Below are 22,709 nucleotides of genomic sequence, written 5' to 3'. Positions count from 1 at the left end.
TCGGCTAGCAGCATGCAACCAATCGGCCAGCATTGAGAGTCCACGACTGGTCAAGTACAGTCGGCCAGCACCGGTACACACATCCTGATGTAGTCGGCCAGCAAATGGATCCTCCTGCCAACTCAGGGCTGCCTCCCAAGCCACAGAAAAAATGGGGAAAATAAGGGAAAAATGCGGAGAGTGGGGAAAAATGATAAAACACCTCATAAGGGCAGGCACACCCACAACAAAGGCCCTCGTGTATAAAACTGGACAGGAGATGACTTCTAACAATGCCTTGCAGATGATGTAGGGATAGGAGCACCGCAAGATGAAAAATGCTGAAATGCAGCCTCTTTCAAGCTCCAAAAGCGGAGTGCCATGAGGTAGAAAAAACACAGATGGGGGCTAGAAATCTAGGTGACTGATACCATGATAAAGTTGCACAATGTGGAAGCAAAACATAGGAGAGAGGGAGAGAGGCAGAGAGAGCGAGAGAGAGAGAGAGAGGGAGAGAGAGATTAGACAAAGAACATCTTTGTTAAATTCCCACGGATCTCATCGTAGAGCGCTCCTGAAACATGACTCGAAACCTACAAAACAAAGCCAAACAACGTGAAGGGGGTGCACTGTGCAGGCCTGACTCACCACCCAACCATGACACCCGTGGGCAAAACCCACAAGTCTTGGCTGTCCCCACTGAGCCACGAGCTGAGCTAACTAGCAAGATGCACCGACCAGTCTCTACCCCATGGCGTCCCATACCGCCAAGGAGCTACCCTCGCGGGCCTCAAGACTGCTGCTAGCCTCAGCTACATGAAGCAGGTGCACGTCTGCACTAGATCTAGGCTCCTGACCGTAGAACTCTCGCAAAGACTCGTGAGACTCTATGAACAACTGACTAACCTTGGCCACCCTTTGATAGGCTCTTGGCTGGTAACCGGGCGTCCACACTTGGGTGCCCGCCTGTCCACATACTTGGGTGCCCGCTCGTTAGTCTATCCCTATCCCAGCTCACTAATCAGCCTGCCTAGCTCCAAGCTTCCCCAAGCCTCGAAGCTAGTCTTGTGTGCGTGTTGCACATGGTAGATACACTCTGTGCACATGACATCTTTGTATTATAGCATGGGGCGTTAGAATGGCAATACCACCCAGCAAATAGGTGTAGAGTAAAGTGCTTGTGAATGGATGATTACAACATGGGAGAGAGGCCCTTTATATAGGCAATAGTGGGAGTTGCTTGACTCACATCATGGAAGACACACGATTGTAAATCAGCCCACGATTGAGAGAAAATACCCATGCCTCAATACAAGCACCTATTCCCACACATGAGATGCACATACGTTAACAAGTTTTGCCTTTTTGACCTACATAATAATGTCCAAAATATGTCCCAACTAATGGTCCATGTCCTAGGCGCCATTTAGGCTCCCAAAATTGCTCCTAATTGCCCATATATGGCGTTTGTCCTTTAGGCGGTTGCAAGAAATAATCATGTCTATGTGGTGCCATTAGAAGGTGTGCACGTGACACCTTGAGCTATCCACTTGAGAGGCAATAAGCTCTTGCGGATACCATATGCTCTCTGAATGCTAGTAGCCTGACAAGAACCAACAACTATCACAAGTTTAGTTCGAGCTACTCTCACCCCACTAAATTGGGCAAAAATTGAAGGTCAGCTTTTTTACAAGCTACTACCAAATGTCCCAGCAATCTCAATCATGGAGGCAAATTCTATAGGAAAATTTTCACAATGTCCAGAACAGATTTAGATTCTATCTACCAGTTCTCACACTAGTCCCTTGAGGGCTTAATTGATTTTGAACTTAAACGTTCATTGGAACGAAATATTTTGATTGACTAACAAAACTAATGAAAGTTTCGAATATCAGTCTACCTTTTTGGCAAGTAGAAGCTCCCCATTCGGTATTCTATGTGTGCTTTGTCCTCGTAAATCTTGAAGACACAACACACAACCGCCTCAAACTAGAGGTTTAATTCCAAAAACTAGGAAGTATAATACTCACCTAACTTGTCCATGGTCTGCAGCCCGTAGGACAAGTGGGATGACTTCAAATTCTCAAAATCATCATGATTCCTTAGAACACATTCCACTTGGAATTTCATTCAGCTTAGTTAATTTCAAGTAGTCCTAAACCTTGGACAGTATAAAGTCCCTAAGTGAATAGACCTTGCTATTAAGCATAAGCAAAAAGGAAACACGGTAAGTGACTCCTCTCGAAGGATCACCTAATACATATGCATAAATAAGATAAGTACAAACAAAGAAGGGTGCAAGGAAGCTCACTACCCAACCGTAGGATCAGTACTTTGATCCACCCTCGAGCTAGGGGCTAAGGCTCCACTAGAGAGATACATGCTAGTAAGCACTGGCATCCCATACTACCAGTGCCTACCCATAGGGGCCCTTGGCAAGACTCTCTGCGATTTGCCATGTCCCTGGCAAGGGTAAGCATCTTAGTCCAAGTCCAGATCACATTGAATCAATAATAACCCAAGACTCACTTCTATAGTGCTTATCGATGTAGCTTGCTATAAATAACATTCTAGTCATAAATAGCCAATAATCTTGGATTTATTAAATCGTTAATTCGAGGGCTCCCCTAACCCTGTTGGATTAGTATCTAACCACAAGGGTTAGCATTACGTACATAACATTCCTCTCCACTTAGGACCTTGCACTTTTGGAAATAAATGAAGGAGAATCTAGCTACCTGCATCAACTGTCTCCGAAATTAGGTTTAGACCTGTATATCAAATCCACATAGCCACAAATCAAGGAACAAGCTCAACTGAAGTTGCTGTTCTTCTAACATATGACGGTGGAAACAAGATATAAAAAACAGAACCTTTTCAGGTCCTTGAAGAACATAAACCATCCTTTAATCCTCCCACTTCTCATGGAATTGGAAGCTTGAAATCGTCGAGACAATTGTTTGCTAGCTACAACATAGTACCCGTCCTTTTCAAGATTTGGTAATCCCTTGTAACTAGGGGATATCATACCTCTCTCTCAGAGACTCTTAAAAACTATCAGGCACCACAACTATGTCTCCTTCAAGCTATCAAAGTCTCAGGGAATCTGAGTTTTAATCCAACTCCTATTGAACATAATCTAGCTATTGCTAGACCTACATGCTCAGAAGTATCATAGGCAAACTTGACCATAGAGATGTACCTCTCTCAATAAAATGGTTGCTTGGAGCTGTATGCTAACCTTCAAAACCTGATTCCACCCTCTCCGTCTGACGACAAAAAAACAGAACCTTCTCAGGTCCTTGAAGAACATAACCCATCCTTCAATCCTTCAACTCCTCATGGAATTGGAAACCTAAAATCGTCAAGACAACTATTTGCTAGCTGCAACATCATACCCATCCTTTCTAGGATCAGGTAAATCCTCATACCTAGGGGATAACAATTTTGGTTTTAACCCAATCTAGCTATTGCTAGAACTATATGCTCAGTCTCGAGTCTTGGTCTAAATCAATGGAGCTTCCCACCTGGACCTGCTGCCAATACCGAATGAAACGCCCATCGTTTAGACATAACAGTTGATATTGTACTTATTCTTTCTATCTTTAGTGGTGCATTTGCCCTATCAACTACTTATTTGCTGTACTAATTCTTTCTATTTGCTACTTCCCTTAGTGCTAGGCTTCATTATGGCTGAGTCTGCCCTGCATCTCTGGAGGTTTGACAGAAACTCAGTACGAAGGGCTTTGTGTGAATATATGCTCTTATGTGTGTGTGTGTGTGGAGTGCGTGTGTGAGAGCATATCTTGATACAGAGTTCTATTGGGCATTGATGACATTAGTGGGGATGTCGTAGTATCTAGTCCATACTATGCATAATGGAGTTGATAGTTGTATAGTCTTGTGGGTTGACTAGTATATAACATGCACGTTCCTAAAAGGTGAATTTGGGAATGTTCCTGGATTCATCTAGGTATATAATTCAGCCGTATTAGCTAACATGCAGATATCACATTGTGAAGTTTTCGTCCGAGTTGCAGCCAGTTGATATTGTGCTTATTCTTTCTATTTTTAGCGGTGCATTTGCCCTATCAACTACTTATTTGCTGTACTAATTCTTTCTATTTGCTACTTCCCTTAGTGCTAGGCTTCATTATGGCTGAGTCAACCGTGCATCTCCGGAGGTTTGACAGAAACTCAGTACGAAGGGCTTTGTGTGAATATATGCTCTTATGTGTGTGTGTGTGTGTGTGTGTGTGTGTGTGTGTGTAGTGTGTGTGTGTGTGTGTGAGAGAGCATATCTTGATACAGAGTTCTACACCCACTATTGGGCACTGATGACGTTAGTGGGGATGGCATAGTATCTAGTCGATACTATGCATAATGGAGTTGATAGTTGTATAGTCTTGTGGGTTGACTACCATGAGTATATAACATGCACATTCCTAAAAGGTGAATTTGGGCATGTTCCTGGATTCATCTAGGTATATAATTCAGCCGTATTAGCGGACATGCAAATTTCACATTGTGAAGTTTTCGTCCGAGTTGTGGCCAGTTGATATTGTGCTTATTCTTTCTATCTTTAGCAGTGCATTTGCCCTATCAACTACTTATTTGTTGTACTAATTCTCTCTATTTGCTACTTCCCTTAGTGCTAGGCTTCATTATGGCTGAGTCTGCCCTGCATTCATCTAGTTATATAATTCAGCCGTATTAGCAGACATGTAGATTTCACATTGTGAAATTTTTGTCCGAGTTGCGGCCAGTTGATATTGTGCTTATTTTTTCTATCTTTAGCGCTGTATTTGTCCTATCAACTACTTATTTGCTGTACTAAATCTTTTTATTTGCTACTTCCCTTAGTGCTAGGCTTCATTATGGCTGAGTCTGCCCTGCATCTCCGGAGGTTTGACAGAAACTCAGTACGAAGGGCTTTGTGTGAATATATGCTCTTATGTGTGTGTGTGTGTGTAGTGCGCGTGTGAGAGCATATCTTGATACAGAGTTCTACACCCACTATTGGGCAGTGATGACGTTAGTGGGGATGTCGTAGTATCTAGTCCATACTATGCATAATGGAGTTGATAGTTGTATAGTCTTGTGGGTTGACTACCATGAGTATATAACATGCACGTTCCTAAAAGGTGAATCTGGACATGTTCTTGCATTCATCTAGGTATATAAGCCTCTCAAGGAATCATATAAATTGGCTCTAAATTGGGTGAAAGATTAAGCCTCTCAATCCTAGCAACCCCATCCAAATTACCCTTTTGATTTTCTTGCCAAGTCTTGCGTAAACTCTGTCTACCGTAGGGTAACTATTCCCCATAAGGATAGAACATAGCAAGGTTAGAAAATATAGATACACCTAGATACTCTACATGTTGCAAATCCTAGCATCCCATACCAATAGGGTACACACCGTATAAAATTTCCTTGAGACTTTTAAAGGTGAGTGATCAATTCTTTCCTAATTAGGTCTTTGTGCACTATACCTCCACCCCATGTCATGGTCCAACCTAGAGATAAAACTCTGGAAGAAACAATGAAATAGTTCACACACATCCACACATCCAACAACTCGTCCTAATGGAACTCCTACAAGGAAATATACCTTGCGATCTGTTCCAATCTTGTGATATTTCAAATACTGTAAAGCAATCTCATCCTGCTTTTCTGTCTCAATTTTTTATTATCTTTGAGGATTGTGTGTGTGGGAGCATATATTGATACCAAGTTCTACACCCACTATTGGGCAGTGATGACGTTAGTGGAGACGTTGTAGTATCTAGTCTGTACTATGCATGATGGAGTTGATGGTTTATTGTCTTGTGGATGACTACCATGAGGTTCTAAATTGCACTTTCTTATAAGGTGAATTTGGGCATGTTCTTGGATTCAACTAGGTATATCTTTATGCTGTATTATCGTACATGCAAATTTCACATTGTGAAGTTTTCGTCCAAGTTGCAACCAGGTTATATTGTGTTAATTCTTTCTATCTTTAGTGGTACATATGCACTATCAACTACCTTTTTATTGTAATAATTCTTTCTATTTGTTATGATCCTTGGACCTTAGTGCTAGGCTTCATTATGGTTGCTGAGTCTGCCCTGTATCTCCGGAGCTTTGATGATAGAAACTCCGTACATAGACCTTTGTATGAATTTATGCTCTTATGTGTGTGCGTGTGTGCGTGGAGTGTGTGTGTGTGTGTGTGTGGGAGCATATATTGATACCAAGTTCTACATCCACTATTGGGCATTGATGACGTTAGTGGGGATGTTGTAGTATCTAGTCCGTACCATGCATGATGCAAGTTGATGGTTTATTGTCTTGTGGATGACTACCTTGAGGTTATAAATTGCACTTTCTTATAAGGTGAATTTGCGCATGTTGCTGGATTCATCTAGGTATATCTTTATGCTGTATTAGTAGACATGTAAATTTCACATTGTGAAGATTTCGTCCAAGTTGCAGCTAGTTGATATTGTGTTAATTCTTTCTATCTTTAGTGGTGCACATGCCCTATCAACTACCTTTTTGTTGTAATAATTCTTTTTATTTGTTATGATCCTTAGTGCTAGGCTTCATAATGGCTAAGTTTGCCATGTATCTCCGGAGCTCTGATGACGGAAACTCAGTACATAGACCTTTGTATGAATGTATGCTCTTATGTGTGTACGTGTGTGCGTGGGGTGTGCGTGTGTGGGAGCATATATTGATACCAAGTTCCACACCCACAATTGGGCATTGATGATGTTAGTGGGGATGTCGTAGTATCTAGTCCGTACTATGCATGATGGAGTTGATGGTTTGCACTTTCTTATAAGGTGAATTTGGGCATGTTCCGGGATTCATCTAGGTATATATATATATATATATATATAGGACCAAATCTTGAGACTTGCACACATGTTCTATACAATATTATGCTTTGCTGGTGCATTTTGTGAGCACCAATCACATATACACCTATCCTTTTGGGCACTTTGTTTTAGACGAAACCGTGCAGCTCGAAGACCATAAACTAACTTAGCAGAGAAAACATTTGTGAAACTTCGCACTGACGTTTACTAATTGAGTGTCCTCCAACCGTCTAACTTAATCGCTATAAACCACAATTAACAGTAGATGAAAGTGTACAAACACATTGAAACATCTCATAACAAAATATTTTGTTATATTACAAAGTCCTACTGAATTTACAAAATAAAGAGTGGGATTGCAAAATTACCCTTAAAACATACTGGAAACATCTTCCAAAATATGACCCTTTCAATCTTCATGGACGTCATGGTTGTAAAACCATTCTTTTCCTAGACTCTAGTATAACATCGACCCTATCTACATTCATAATAAAAAAAATTTAGGGACTATGTATAACTTTGAATAGATATCGGTAACTGAGACACACGCGTGTCCTAGATCTGTGCCCGCCTTGTTGCCAGGTTTACACGATACATGTCATCACTTGGTTGTGTCTTCACTCCCAGCTTCTACACAAGTTTAGCGTTAATGAAGTTGTGAGTGCTACCAGGGTCAAAAAGGATGTGCACTCTCCCCCCTAACACCGACCCATACATACGTATCAAGTCGTCAGGACCGAATACATTCCATGCAAGCACTCTGGTGAGGGTTACGTGTTACTTCAGACAAATGAGCTGCCTTGGTCTTTGCCTTCGGACAACTCCCCTTCATATGGCCCTTCTGACCGCAAATGAAATACCTTCCTTCCCTACTGTTCTGAAGGGTCTGCTGGTGCTTTTGATCCCTCTTCAGATTGGGTTCACTGAAAACTTGGGTTTGGTTCAGTGGAGCCTTCTCACACTTAGAGTAGTTTACGCCTGGAAGCTTGCTCACAGGTTTCTATGGGTTGAGATTTTTGGCCATGGTCTCCTCATAAATCCTCACATTCCGGTCCTCCATTGTCTTGCTATGATTATTCATTACCTGGAGCTTGTGTTCTTGTGCCAACCCATGGATGAAGAACCCACACAATGTTGTGGCATCCGTGTGACACGTTGGCACTACAATTCTCTTAATCTCTGTAAGTACGTGTCGAAAGACATGTTCTTGATATCCAAGTCCGTGAACTTGGCCACAATATCAAACTCATCCTCCACGTGGAGGAATTCATCTCAAAACATCGTCTTGAACTCTACCCAAGTACTATGTTTATTCCTGAGTTCTCTCCACCATGTCAGGGCTTTCCCCTTCTAGAGACCCCTAACCATCTCAATCTTCTGGGCTTCTCTGAATGGGTGGAACTCAAAGTGCATGTTGCCAAGAATCAATCACTTTGTGGGTCCTCTCCTTCCTTGCACCCTCAAAAGCCTTGGGTGCAAAAGGAGGAGCTATTGCTGGCGGCCCCGCAGGAGCATCTCTATCAGTGAGAAAAGGGTTAGGCTGCAAGAGCCTCAAGAAAGCTTCCCGCTGGTATGTATGATGTCGAGCCAAATGCTCCTGATAGACTTTGTAGGCAAAGTGTGGGTACCCTCGATGGCTTCGTTGCATAGAAAAGCTGAATTTCTTCTTGCAACTCAGCCCGGACTTTTGCCATTGTTCCTCGAAGTATGTTTTCTCCATGTGTTCCCTTGACCCGTGAGGACGATCTTCCTCATGATCGGAAACCTCATCAATGAATTGGAGTCGTGCCACCACGGTAAAGAAAGAAGGGAAGGAAGGTCTGCTGCCACAAGATTCTGAAATTCAGAAAAGCAGGAGAAAAAACATATGCTTGACGTGAGAAATTGGAGAAAAGCATGCAAAAGAAGGTGACCCACCTGTGCGAAGAGCCGGCTGAGAATTTCATCATGCACCGAGTACAAGTCTAAGGCTAAAAAACACACCCAAGTGCTTTTTTGTTTTTTCAAAAAACTTGGCCCCTTTGTTAGATGTGCGTTAAAAAACAAAACCCCCCCTTTCCCCCTCTTGCATTCTATAAAAAAAAACTGCCCATGCTTTTTTATAGTAAAAATAGCACCAGCTTTTTTCTCTAAAAAACGCTCCCCTTATATGGCTTTAGTGCCTTTTTCTGCGGACTGCAGGTCATACAGCCCGCCATCTCCTTCTCTCTCCTCCTGTCCGCTGCCCAGTTCTGGCTGCCTGGCTGCTTTTCTGCGCACACTTGCCCCATGGCTTTGTATGGCCTGCTTCACAGCCACTGGCCCTGCTGCCAGTCTGCACATGCTGAGCCCCTCTGCACATCTGCTGCTTGGCTGCCTACCTGCGGAAAAGCTCCTGTTTGCACTCAGTTTTGTGCGCAACAACAGTGCGCCTGCCACGTTGTCTGTCCTCATGGCAATCTGTACATGGCCGCCCCTTCTGTGTGCGCGTGGCTGCAACCACGCACATACATACACACAAAAAAACAGGCACAAACAAAGGAGAGGCCTCTCTTCCTAAAATTTAAAGATGGAGAAACACACACAGCCTTCTTGCAAAAGAGGGCCACACTGAAAGGAACCAAGATCTACCTAGGAGATGACCTCAAGGCTCACACCCATGCTGTTGGAGCACAGATGGGCGGGAATGGTACAAGTGATGGAGGCTCGGAAAGCTAGGAAGTGGGCAATATATAGAGAGGGGTGGGTGATTATCATGGAGTCGTGCTCTACATGACCCATAGTTGCAAGCATTCGTTGCATTCGTGCATTGGCATTCGAGTTTGCTAAAGAATGCTTCAAACCTTGGTGTAGATGCATTTGTGACATTTACTAGATGGCCAATTTCCAAAAGAAAACCATCTCGGTAGACTAATGTGTCAAATTTGGGGCTTTTCTGGGAGAGTTTCAAATTTCAAAAATATCAATAGACACTACCTAAAGGTTGTAGGCTTTAGGCTATAGTGGGCTACGGTTGTGGGGTACATCACACACCTTCAAGCTTCTTCACAATGTTGAAAGGTGAATGGCGATTGTACTCCCTGCATTGCAGTTTACTTGAGTGCGATTCCCAACATTCAACAACGTTTTAATTCAGTACGCTCTGATGAGCCATGCCACCCAATGTTTAGTATTTACATGCTACCCAAGAAAAACCTAAAAGATGGCCAGCCGCCCAAATTTTTAAGTTGCAAAAAAGTGAAGTTTGCAAGGTGTTACAAACGTGAGAATGTAGCAAACGTTTGCTAACCTATGCAAACGAGAATGTTTGCAACTATGGCGCGACCTATGAGACCCCACAAGAGATTGTGGTCTGGAACTGCAATGGAGCTCTGCGGACAGATGCAAGTTTGTTTGAGGATACATTTAGAGGACGTGACATGATCCTTTACACAGAGACACACCAGTGCCAGAGGAGCTGGCTACGTGAGGTGAGGGGATATAGATGGGAGTCTGTCCACTGTCCACAATCCCGCACGATGGTAGGAGGCACTAGAGGCTTGGGAGGAGTGGCCATACTCTACAGGCAAGAGCTACAACAGGTGATCAGACGGAATGAGGATGCACAACTCATATGGGTGAGGATCAGTACTCGGAGATCCCGTGACATCTACCACCAGTGGGGAGTCCCCATACTTGCCACCATATGATGATATTATGAGTTTTTCAAACCTAGGGGATATCCTCCTTGTTGAAGACTTCAATGCCCATACTGCCAGTGCACAGGCACCCCTCTTCTAGATGGGTGGAATATAGAGAAGGAGATGTAGGAGGCTGAGGAGCGAGTGAAGGCTGTTCAGATGGCAGAGGAGGCTACACGTAGCTCATATATTGGTGATATGGCTGAGAGTATTGAGAAAAACTAGAGTAGAGATTAGGATCAATACCAGAACTTGCTATAGGAACCGGTTATCCCAAATACTGAGATGGTATGTGAGGCGTAGAAGTCATGTGTACTTGAGTGCCAAGAGGTACCTGTGTAGACTGCATGGTAGTATCGCTCACGAGTCATGATCAGATGACGGGTTGGGTGTTGGATAATCGGAGTTTCTTGTGGTGTGTGAACACCTCTTAGTGGTGAAAGTATGTGTGTGTGAACAGGGGCTGCTTATAGTCACTAGAGTGTTTGTGTGTGTAAGCACATGATGTCATTAGTTTAGCCAAGTGTCACTGCCCCATGAGTAGAGTGTTGAGAAAGATAAGGCATTCAGCTTATAAAAGCATTGCACCTTGTGAACTTTAATACATCAATACAAGCATTACATTGTACGATGCAATCATCTACTCTCTTACTTTCAGTTTGTTCCATCTCTCATTGTCTCTCTTTTGCACATACACCATGGATGTCTATGACCCTCCTTAGCTTAGGCATGTGGAAGGTATCAGAGCAAGGTGCTCACCCAAAGTTGCCAGAGCTAGTCATCGCCACCCAGAGCCAGTTGCCTCCGCTTGCCACCATCCCCAGGTGGCGCTAGTGCTGGGCGCACCGCCTTTGCCCAGCCCATCGGAGCCACCGCCACCTTTGCCGCCGCTTTTCAAGTGGTGTGACTGTTGAGGGATCCGCTGCCGCCATGCTGCTTTTTCACCAACGCCTCCACTGCTTCGGTCCATGCCTAGTGTACTCTGCCACCTTGCTTGGTCCTTGCCACATTTTGGCCTACTCTCCAGCGCAACCCCCTCTGCTCCACGTACTAAAGGTTTTTCTCCCACAGAGAAGAAATATTTTTTCATGATTATTTTAATGTGAGTCATGATTCCTCTACCCAGGTCGTTCCCTCAAAAAAGATTTGTAATAAGTGGTAGACATGTATCTTAGTTTTTATATGTATGTACCACCTTGTGTTATAAAAGGCTTAAGTACTTCAATTTATCCTTGTTTAGCTCTTTGGGGAGGTTGATTTTTTTGAGAGATTGATGTAAGTGAAAGTCATGAGTGGTCAAGCTTTTTTGACACCTATTCCCTAGATCTCTAAGTCTCTGCGTGTCATAAGCCTCTGAGTCATGCTTGTTGAGCCTTTGAGCCTTTTGTGCCAAGATCACTTGCCTCTGAACCACGCTTACCAGCCTTTGAGTCTCTAGCAGGAAACATGTGTCACCGTGCAACCTGAAGGGTGTAGCAGAAGGGAATGTCACATGCACACCCTTCGGATTGCACGGTTACAAGTTGGCATCATCATCATCGTTGTCGTCATCATCAGGAGCACATAAGCATCATAACCACCATAAGGAGGGCATGGGACTCCAGTTGGCAGCCATTAAAGGCTGTGTTACAGTAGTCGGCAACCTTCAAGGGTGTCCACTGTCTAGGCAGCAGGTAGGACAACACCAGGCGGTTGACCAGCAAGTATGGGCAAGCATAGAAAGAAGCGCATCATTTCAGGATTTTATTCATAAATATTTGTGCAGAGCTGGCCGACCAGCACCTCAAGCATCATATATAAGAAGGCATAAATCAACATAATCATCAAGTTCATTCATCGGATCAGAAGTTGATCAAGTCAGAAGTTCAGCATGAAGTCAACATCTTCATCAGTATGAAGTCAACATCAACATCAACAACATAGATCTGTTCAGAGATCTCATCTGACTTGTAATCATTTGCATCATTAATATAGTTGCATTGCATTCATCTAAATTCATCTCTATAGTAATTAAGTTAATTAAGGTTGTGATCCATAGGGAGTGTTCACACAAGAAACTCCAAATACCCAACAATCCCCCCTTCGGAGTGGTGGAGACTCCCCGAGATTTGGTCTCAACACTGCTTTCTATTGCTCCATCTAAGACATGTTACATCATGAGGTTGATCGTAGTAGTGTTAGTGTGTGTGCACACCTCTTAGTGGTGAAAGTATGTGTGTGTGTGTGTGAACATGGGCTTGCAGCCACTAGTGTTTGTGGTGATCGTAGTAGTGTTAGTGTGTGTGAACACCTCTTAGTGGTGAAAGTATGTGTTTGTGTGTGAACATGGGCTATCAGCCACTAGTGTTTGTGGTGTAAGTATGATGTCATTAGTTTATCCAAGTGTCATTGTCCCATGAGTAGAGTGTGTAGAAAGATAAGGCATTCAACCTGTAAAAGCCTTGTACCTTGTGAACTTTAATACATCAATACAAGCATTACATTGTACGGTCAATCATCTACTCTCTTACTTTTAGTTTGTTGCATCTCCCACTCTCTCTCTTCTGTACATACACCATGTTGGAATGAAATCTTGCCCTCCTACTCCTCACGCTGCCATGTGGCATTGTATTATCCTACATAGTGGGTTGAGGTCTAATTGACTCCTCTATATAGGGCTAAATACCCCTTGGTTTCCCCTCGTCCATCACCTTTATGGTGTTTCACGGGATCCTTTTTTTTTTTTTGGGGGGGGGGGGGGTTGGCCGGTTGTTGTTCTCTGTCCACGTGCTATGCTTCTGCTCGCGTGATGCTCTGCTGTTCCGTGTTCTTTCATGGTATCAGAGCCTCATCAGCTCCTGTTTGGCACCATCAGGCTTCGCATCTAGGCTTCATCAGCTTTTGCTCGGCATCAGGCTTCACTTCTAGGGGGGTGTTGGAATGAAATCGTGCCCTCCTGCTCCTCATGTTGCCATGTGGCAATGTATTATCCCACATAGTGGGTTGGGGTCTAATTGACTCCTCTAGGTAGGGCTAAATAGCCCTTGGTCTCCCCTCATCCCCACCTTATGGTGGTTCACGGGATCTTCGGGTGTGTGTGTGTGGGGGGGGGGGGACCTGGCCGGTTGTTGGCCTCCGTCCGCGTGCTATGCTTCCGCTTGCATGATGCTCTGCTGTTCCACGTTTTTTCACACCATGGATGTCTATGATCCTCCTTAGCTTAGGCCTGTGTAACCCTAAAACCTCTCACTAGCCACCAAAAGCATCCACATACTTCCTGAAGTCGTTTGTTGTTCCCCCATGGAGTAGAGGATGCAGAAATCTCAGCAAACAGGGAGTAAAAAGCTTTTGAAGAGGGTGTAGTAGGGATCACTCAGCTTATGAAGTGAAAGAGCACGCTTTTCTGCAGGACAAAGATGCTTACAAGGTCGACCAACAGCCAGCCTTTTACACACAAGGGGCCGGTTTGAGCAAGCTCTAGAAAAAGCAAGTTTCCACCTAAAAGCATGCGTCTACACACACCCAGAAGACTAGTGCAAAATCAAGGATGAAAGAGACCATCATACTTACACCCAATCCTTGCTCCGGTCAAAGCTAGCCGGGTAAGGACTGTGTGGTGTTAGCTCTATCTAGAACCCCGGCTTCTGCATAGGTAGCCTCAACTAGCTATCTACAAGCCGTCAAAAAAACCTTGGCATCCTTGTTTATGTCCACTACCACAAGACTGCCTGCTGATGCAGCATCCTGGGTCATGTCAGTCCTGACAAGATTGCCTGTCACAACCAGTGGCTATGCGGATAACACTATGGGTTTGCACATTCCCCTACCATCTAAAAAAGAAGCAGCAGCAGCATGCATGTGCATGCGCACGCATGCACAAACCCCCCCTGCATGTGTATATTATACATGTGTATGCGTGTGTATGTATGCAATGTGCATGCATGCATGCATGTTTGTTTGTTTGTCTAAGAATATATATACACATAATAAGTAATGTAAAATTTTGCATACATACATATACTCGTCGTTTTTCAGCAGTCTTAGTTCTAGAAACCTTAAAAACAATTTTTTCTGTGTTCTTTTGCAGAATGCGATCTGTTTTGGCTGGTTTACGACTTCAGAAGGACAAGATCTACTACGAATGTCAAAGGATGTATGTTTTGATTTGTCAAATGCTAAAGTTGGTGGAGATTTTTTCTGCAAATACTGTGGCATGTGTGTACTGAATGTGTCAGTTGCAAGGCAACTGATCAGGAGTTTTTATTGCTTTATCTTGCCAGCTCGTTGATTTTTTCACAGGTGTGGGAGGTTGGAATGCTGTCGATAGTAATGAGGCTTCCCAATTTATTTCCACAATTATACCAAGGTATATTTTAAGTTCCACTACAAAATAGAAAAACATTTGAAGAGGGATCTGTTGGTCGTTTGGAAAAATAATCAAGTGTGTTTCCTGATTTCCTAATTGAAATGCTAGGCTTATTCTCGTAGCTGAAACAACCTCATGCATGCAATCATGACCAACTTGCATCCAGAGCAACACACATAGGCATAGAGAACACTTGACAGACTCACCAACCTTACCATAGGCCAAACTGCTCTGGACCACCCCCAAGTGTGGGTGAATACACCTGAGCAGTGGGCCTCTAGTTCATGGACCAACTTGCCAGCAGATGACCATCAATCATGTCCCATACCATGCCTGGCAACCACCAGGGGGTTTATGCAGTACTATATCCGCCTCATGGACTAACTAAATCCAAACCCACACATTGTTGCGCAATGTGTGGGTTTATGCAGTAATATATCGCCCTATGGGCTACTAGACTAACTCCAAACCCCCACATTGTTGCACAATGTCCCGTTATTTGCACACCCACTCACTTAAATCGGCCTCATGCCCTATCATTAACTTTGCTTTTATGGGATTATAAACCGACTCTCAAATAGTCAACTGCTAACCCACAGTATACCATGCATGACTTATGGAATAAAAGTTCAATTCACGATTACAAGTGATTATGTGGATTGTTTTTTTGGAGGCTTATCGCTATGATGTGTGTGGTATCAGGTTTTATCCATTACTTAACCTGCAGACTGTCATAGTTGCATTGGAGGCAAAGGTAAATTGAATCATGCTTAGCACTACATAATAATCTTCAGCCTCTATTCTCCATTTTAGACCATTTTACTTTGCCCTTTGTCTAATCTGCACTAGTTTTCTTCTATGTTTTGTTGATCAGCCAGGGTATGAAGCTATGGTATGTGATTTCTATGTTTTAAAGAAGCCTGCTGCTTCTGAAGAACTGGTATGTTAACTCTAAAAACATTCATGTGAAACCTCTCCTTGTAGATCAATTTGGCCCTTTGTTATTCTAATAGCATACATATAACCATATGTGGTAGTGCTTATCATTATCTAAAATCAATTAAATGTTTTTTGGCAGCGCATGTTTGTCATACGAAAGGATAATCAGGACACGTCTTCTTGCCTAGTCACACCCAATCATGTAAAGTGAGTATGGTTACCCATAACCTTCCTATTATGATGAAGTAGAACTTGCTTGCTAACAATTCACCTCGATTCATATTATTCACAGGAAGTGTACCTTTTCATTCTTAGGCTGGATACACAACCTTCCCTGCCCATGTGATGCTCTTAGAGTTGGACGGGCAAGATTGCTTGTCCTCAATGTGTGGTTTGGATGGGATCACTCACAGGCAGGGGTTGTTTGTGTATCCAGTGTAAACACTTGATCATTTCCTTCCAAAAGTGGTTAGACAGTTGATCACACACATTCTAGACATGGAAACCTTTGACAATCCATCAACAAAAAGACATGAATGTGTGTAAAGCGTGCTTTCAGGGACATTCCCTCCAGGCTCCAACGAAGCTTCTTTTATAGTGAAAGAGGCATGCTAATAGGTACCCATCTGATAGGAGAGATCGTGTGTGTCCCAACTGTGTGTCAGATGTCAGACTGCTTGTTTAGTTGGGCAGTATGGGTTCTGTGCTGCAGTGGAGCATGTTGAATGATAGTCATAAAGATGAGCCACAAGGAGTCAGGAGGGTTTTATGTGATGAAGCTGGTATTTTCATAGGTTAAAGCTGGTGTTGTCACACGTGGTTAATTTTGTGTTTTGGGTAAAATGCTCAATGGGTGGAAATTTGTATTTATTTTTTGGCAGTTTTCTGGTGAATGGAAAGGGTGTTGAGAAGAGGAGTTTGACATCTCTGGTAAGTGAATTGGTTTTTGTTAAAGAAAGCTCTGCTCTCATTGAAATAAGGTTGCTGACAGAATATTTTTTTTCCATATATTAAGGCTGACTTTAATTAGCATTTGATTGTGTGAAGTGTAGTAACGTGTGGGATGATTTCTCTTATTCCTCTTTGTAACTTTCTTATTGTGTGGAGCATGTCCAGGTGTGACTGTGGTTTGTTTGTGCTAGCCAGGACACGGGGCCACAGATGCCCTCAAACGTAACTGGAATGCTGAAGATTGGCACAAATTTACTACAAATTGTTGGGGATTTTCCTGGTCGGTTTTTTTTTGGTGTGGCTCCATGACATGTAGCTATCAGATTTACATTCTTGTCGACAAGCATTCTTTGATCTTTTGCACTTCTCTTTGATCTTTTGTACTTCAAACATGAAAAATTGTGCTCAAAACTTGTTTTTTTGGGTTAAATAAAAAAGTAGATACTTGAAGTGCAATTGTAATGAGATTTAATTTTTCATTGAATTATGGTGCATTTTGAATACCTGAAGAAAAGACACTCCTCTCTCACCAAGACACATACTCCTTGGGGATAGAGGACCATTTTCAATCTAATGGCAATCCATGATCCATGAGTTTGGATCCCCCTTGTGTCCATCACTGGACGAGGTCCCTAGATGGCTTTGTAACCTTGTTAGGTTTTGAAATACAGTGCCATCATGGTCCGTAACTTTTCTAGGCACACTCCCACCACAGTAGTACAATAAGGTTTTGAAATACGGTGCCATCATGGTCCGTAACTTTTCTAGGCACACTCCCACCACAGTAGTTCACTCATATTGTACTAAATTGGGCTCATGAGCTGTTTCACTCCCCCCTAAAGGTGCTAATAAACCTTTCTTTTTTTTAAATATTTCCTTTGTGTCTATTTTTTTCTCAAATAATGTAAGGGTTCTCCTAATATGTGTAAAGAAGCATGTGGATGCATATATGTGTGGATATTGTGTGTGCCACTGTGCCACGTGCGCGTTCGTGTAGTGCGTATTGTATGTGTCTCACCTTTAGTGACCTTTGAACTTTAAATAATTGGTATTGCCTTTCTGAAAGTCATATGACCAATTGCCTTTCTGAAAGTCATACGACTGTGTTATGCCAGGACATTATTTGATTGCAATTGCTCTCACCACCACAACAACAGATTTTAGCTCTCCATTGAACTTACAAATATACAACCATGCTGGCTTGAAAGCACAAGTTGGTATGCTTTTAAGTTATCCCGTAGAGCAATTACCAATTCTTTGGTTGACAGATGCAATATACTAGATTGTATTAAACAAGGCTGCAATAAGTCTTTATAATGGGACTTCTTTACTTTGTGCAGATGAGGAGTTGATCGAGGGACCTTCACGCGTGTCACTTCTTTGTCCAATAAGGTGTCTTTTTTCTTTGCCTAATAGGGAACAGAAACTTTGCATGCTGATCATTTCTCAGACAGGATCCTATAGGTGCATATGTGGTTTAAGTACCCAAGCACTTATCCACCATGATGCCACAGCAAGGATCCTATAGGGGTTTTAAGTACCCAAGCACTTTCCACCATGATGCTACAGCCACTATACTTTGCCATTCTATGTCCACCTTTTCACTTGTACTAACAACAGCTTCAAAAGCATGTTGCTCTCAACTTTACGGTATACAAGTCCTCTGGCATAATGTTTTTGTCATTTCTCTCATCTGGTCCAGCAATTATAATGGCGAGCTTGTAGTATCTTCACCAATGTGATGGAGGATGGCTTTTGCCTACAGGTTTCCTCCTGCCCGCCCTTGAGAGCTACCAAGGGCTTGCAAAAAGATTGTCAAATACTGTCACATTCTTAAACTGATGTAACATTGTCTGTTGTGGGAACCAACTCTAGCTTTTTGTTGCGACTCATAAGCATCACAGATGAAAACTCAAATGAATCGTTCATACAAGATGATGTTTTTTTTGGTGGGATTTTTAGTGGGGCTGCATGGTGCTAGTTTTGAAGCCTTAAGTCCATCGTCAAAATGCATTCTCTAAATTTACTAACATTAGAGAGGACATATTCACATCACCAAATTAAAAAATGAACCTTCTTGTGCTTTGTGAAGCGCATAATGCGTTGATGGGGCAAGAGCATTACCCTCACCCATAGAGTCAGAGTTTCACAAAACATAATTTTTTTGGTAATTCTTTGTGCCAATGTTTCCCTTCGAAGTTCAAGAGAATGCAACAATATGACCTTCTGGTTGGAGCGGCTTAAGCATTGAAAGATTTACAGTATAAAAAAAGTCCTTAGGAAACTCAAAGAAAAATCTTACTGCTTGTGAAAATATTTGGGAATGTGGTGGATCGACAACAATACCAGAGCCTGTATTATACGAGAAGGGGCTCTTCCTTCGAATACATTTTAAGGTCTGTCTACATAGGCAGTCCTGGAGGGTTGCTGAATCTTATTCTAGATGGATGCAAGAGTATGCGCAATATCCAACCAAATAGTTGATAGTGCCTGAATGTGGAAAGTCTGGGTGCCCTCAATGACCTCTGTACAGTTAGATTTCCAAACGTGCTGAGGGAAGGCCTGCACGATTGGTATCCACAGCTGAGTAGTGTCCGGAATGGTGATCAAGGAATTAAGTCGAAGGAGATAGATTTGTACAGTGCCTGTACTTCTAAACATGTTATCGTTAATATTATGAGTGGCTTCATTAAAATGGGCCTTTAATTTGTGTAGTTATGAAACTGCCCAAACAGTAATTAATGATGGATATAGATTAGAAGATAATGCATGCGAGTGTGTATTGTGTGGAAGAGGATGCTGTTTGGTACACCTTCATGCCCTTAACGTTTTTTTATGTGTTTTTTTTCCTGGGCAGTCACAAACGCATCACATCACCTGTTAAAGGATCTTCATGCAAGCATCATCAGGTATATGCTGGTATACGCTTGAATGGATTTAAGGCACTTTCTTTATGCTGCTTTGATGGCAACAATCCCTCTTTTTCCAGAAGTTGATTTAAGAAACCTAATATTCCGACTTTTACAGTGCTTTGACTATAGTAGTTTCATGGAAATCAACTCTAGAAGGCCTGCATGGCGTTGCCCATATTGTAACCGACATGTCAGCTTCCCTGATCTGCGGCTTGACCTGCAAATGTTGAAGGTTTGTGAAGGTTGATTGTGGCAGTTTTCACCATGTGCCTGTATACATGTTTCTGAGGATTAACTTTATTGTTTTGAACAGATTTTAAAGGAGGCTCAGGAAAGTGCCATGGATGTGATGGTGTCTGACGATGGATCCTGGGAAACATTATATAATGAAGGGACATCAAATGCGAACACAGGCATGTCTCAGGCATGCAGAACAAAAGATCAGAGTTCACCCAATGGCTCGGGAGAGAGCTCTGCTGAAGAGGGAGAAATTCGTTTGGAAAATAATGACACAAACTACATTGATTTGTCAGACAACGAGGAGCAGGAAAGGCGAGATCATGATGATTCATGCGATGCATTTGCTGTAGCCAGTATAGGTGGTGGTCGTGGTGGAGAGATGGAAGACAGAAAGCCTGATGTAAGGGATATTAACATAGCCATAGCAGTGTCTTCGACTCATGGGCAGGTCAACGCCTCATCTTCCCACTTATTCACAACTTGAGTTCTTGCTTCTCAATCCCAGTGATTTTACAGATTTGCAAGGTTTTCATGTTTAGTTGAAAAGACAGATTTGAGAGCTTGCACCTGTTCTTCTGTGGGTTTTGCTAGAGTTTTGCCTTTGAATGCTGAATCTTATCCCACTTTTGTACACTAATTCAGATGGAAGCTGTCCGGGAGAGAAGTTGGGTGGCCATGTCTACAGTCAATGCTGCAGAACCAGCCATTGCTGTCCCTTACAGCAACAGTAATCACAGTACGACTCTCACATTACCCAATGAAGGAACTGGATATATTGCCTCAGAGAATTTTATAGAGAGGCAAGCAAACAGAGAGATAAGCAGATCACCAATAGCTATACAGGCTTTGCCTGCCCAAACATCAATCCCGAATGCCAACTTTCGTGCCCGCTCACGTACAAGCTCTCAGCCAAATTCACCTGCACAAGCAAGTGGTGCTGTTCATCCAATTGCCACCAGTAGCACTCAATTTGGGGTCAATCAAAGGCCCATTCAAGTGCAGCTGCCTAGTTTTGTTGGCATTCAGGATGGTCAAGTGCTACTGAATACTGGGCAGCATCAGCAACTTCAGCAAGATGTCCAGGAGTTTCTAAATACGAATCAGTTACAGCAGGTATCAAGAACGTATACACATGTAGCATTTCATCTTTGATTGTATGCTGCTTGGAAATGTAAAACTACCCTTAAAGGAAATAAGACCATACTATACTGAACACTTGTATCAGTATAGTATTCAGCTTTGATTGTATGCTGCTTGGAAACATAAACCCACCTCTGAAGAAAATAAAGATAACACCATATTGTTTATAAGCAATCCACTCACTTACATAGGCTTGGAGCTAGGAATAAAAAGCAGTTCAGCCACTTTACACCGAGTCCAAATAATCTTAAGCCTAATCTCAGTAACAGAGACATCCTAGCTATGTTCTTTAGGCACATTTCATAACCTGACTTTGAATTGGCACATATATAGAAACCTACTAGTACTTTATCGTTGGGCCACCTTTTTACCCGTCTGGGTATTTTTTGAGGGAAGGTTTTTGTAAGGTTGTGTTCCAACCCTCACAAGATGGTCTTCCTGGCTACTTTTGGGTGTTTGGGATTTTCAGCTAACTTGGATAACGCCCAGTCATATAGGGATTGGGCTATAAATAGAGCAGGAAAGTGCATTTATCAATAAATAAGCTCTTTCACATTTACACCATGCCTGTAAAAATCACTACCCATAGAGTCCCTATCCTGAGCTGCCCCCATATGTTACGACCTTTGGGGCCATAGCTCTCTCTCTCTAGTATGCACATGAAACCCTGCATTTTTTAAGGGTGTGATTTCATTGGCAATGTATTGATAGTCATTTGAATTTTGGCAATTTGGTTAGTGTTTGATGTAAACTTGATGTTTTGGTAGTCTTTGAATCCTTTGGTGTTATTTTGATAATGACATGGCAAATGGTTTGTGCTTGAAGTGAATGATCTTCACTGACACCATTTAGAGTGTTTGTGAAAGGGCGCGGATCTGCGGGATCACAGGCAGAGGTTCCAGCAACAACGTACGAATGTCACTCAGCCTCCACTACAGCCTGTTCACAGGGTTTCTAGAGACCATCCATATTATTTTGCAGCTAGGAATATTAATCAAATGAGAACTGCTGAACGTCAGGGTGGACATCAACAGGCTTCTTTTCAGCAACCCATCCGCCCAGATTCTCCAAGTCTACTTGATAATCAATTTTGGCAACAAGTACAAGCTCGGCTACTACAAGCACAGGCCCAAGCAACCCAACAGCAGCTTCAGCAGCAGGGTCACTTGAATTTGGGCTCATATGCAAGTAATGCCCAAAGAGAAGAAAATGTCAGTCCAGGATTTACAGGTGTAGCTGAAGGTGTACCAATGTTCAATCAATCCCCTGGTGGGTCAGTAGCCATAGCTAGTGCGTTGAGGAGGCAGACTTCCCAGAACACTCGAACAGTCACACCTCAATACCTCCAATCAAGCAACAATCCTTTGATTGTTCCCAACACAAATACTCCCCCACGAGACCAAAGGTGGATGAATCCTTTGGATGGTCTACCTGGACAAGTGTCGGCGGATATGTCGACTGTACTTCTACCAGAGCAAACACAACGACCGATGGTGAGGATGAGAGGTAGCATTACCAACTCTGGTGGGCGAGATACGGCTGCAAACACTTCTCTCGGACAGTCTCCCACGAATTTGGCTTGGTTGTATGGTGGATCATCACAACCTACGCACGTACAAATGCCCTCAATCGGTAACTCAAACCAACCTTCTAGGTTCTCACCTGGGATCTCACC

The 22,709-nt window shown here is 42.9% G+C and overlaps 1 protein-coding gene across 6 annotated transcripts in view; it reads left to right on the top strand.

Annotated features, from left to right (window-relative positions):
* Window positions 1-22,709, top strand: part of LOC147632726 (E4 SUMO-protein ligase PIAL2-like) — a 68,191-nt gene that overhangs the window by 45,155 nt on the left and 327 nt on the right. Inside the window, exons 5-18 of one of the 6 annotated variants that reach the window (XM_086807558.1) lie at window positions 14,574-14,639; window positions 14,767-14,852; window positions 15,555-15,606; window positions 15,727-15,792; window positions 15,931-15,998; window positions 16,673-16,721; window positions 16,938-17,022; window positions 17,858-17,959; window positions 18,083-18,134; window positions 19,600-19,651; window positions 19,770-19,886; window positions 19,968-20,342; window positions 20,537-21,007; window positions 21,901-22,709. The exon at window positions 21,901-22,709 is cut by the window's right edge and continues 327 nt beyond it. In XM_086807558.1, the coding sequence (XP_086663684.1) occupies window positions 14,574-14,639; window positions 14,767-14,852; window positions 15,555-15,606; window positions 15,727-15,792; window positions 15,931-15,998; window positions 16,673-16,721; window positions 16,938-17,022; window positions 17,858-17,959; window positions 18,083-18,134; window positions 19,600-19,651; window positions 19,770-19,886; window positions 19,968-20,342; window positions 20,537-21,007; window positions 21,901-22,709 (2,450 nt within the window). Of the gene's footprint in view, window positions 1-14,573; window positions 14,640-14,766; window positions 14,853-15,554; window positions 15,607-15,726; window positions 15,793-15,930; window positions 15,999-16,672; window positions 16,722-16,937; window positions 17,038-17,857; window positions 17,960-18,082; window positions 18,135-19,599; window positions 19,652-19,769; window positions 19,887-19,967; window positions 20,343-20,536; window positions 21,008-21,886 lie in introns of all 6 variants that reach the window. The other 5 variants (XM_086807557.1, XM_086807561.1, XM_086807559.1 and 2 more) reach the window with 5 other exon arrangements.

The sequence above is a fragment of the Cibotium barometz genome, chromosome 13 (assembly GCF_041138505.1).
Source record: "Cibotium barometz isolate CiBa-2024 chromosome 13, ASM4113850v1, whole genome shotgun sequence".
Taxonomy (NCBI): domain Eukaryota; kingdom Viridiplantae; phylum Streptophyta; class Polypodiopsida; order Cyatheales; family Cibotiaceae; genus Cibotium; species Cibotium barometz.
This window is presented reverse-complemented; position numbering and strand designations above follow the sequence as displayed.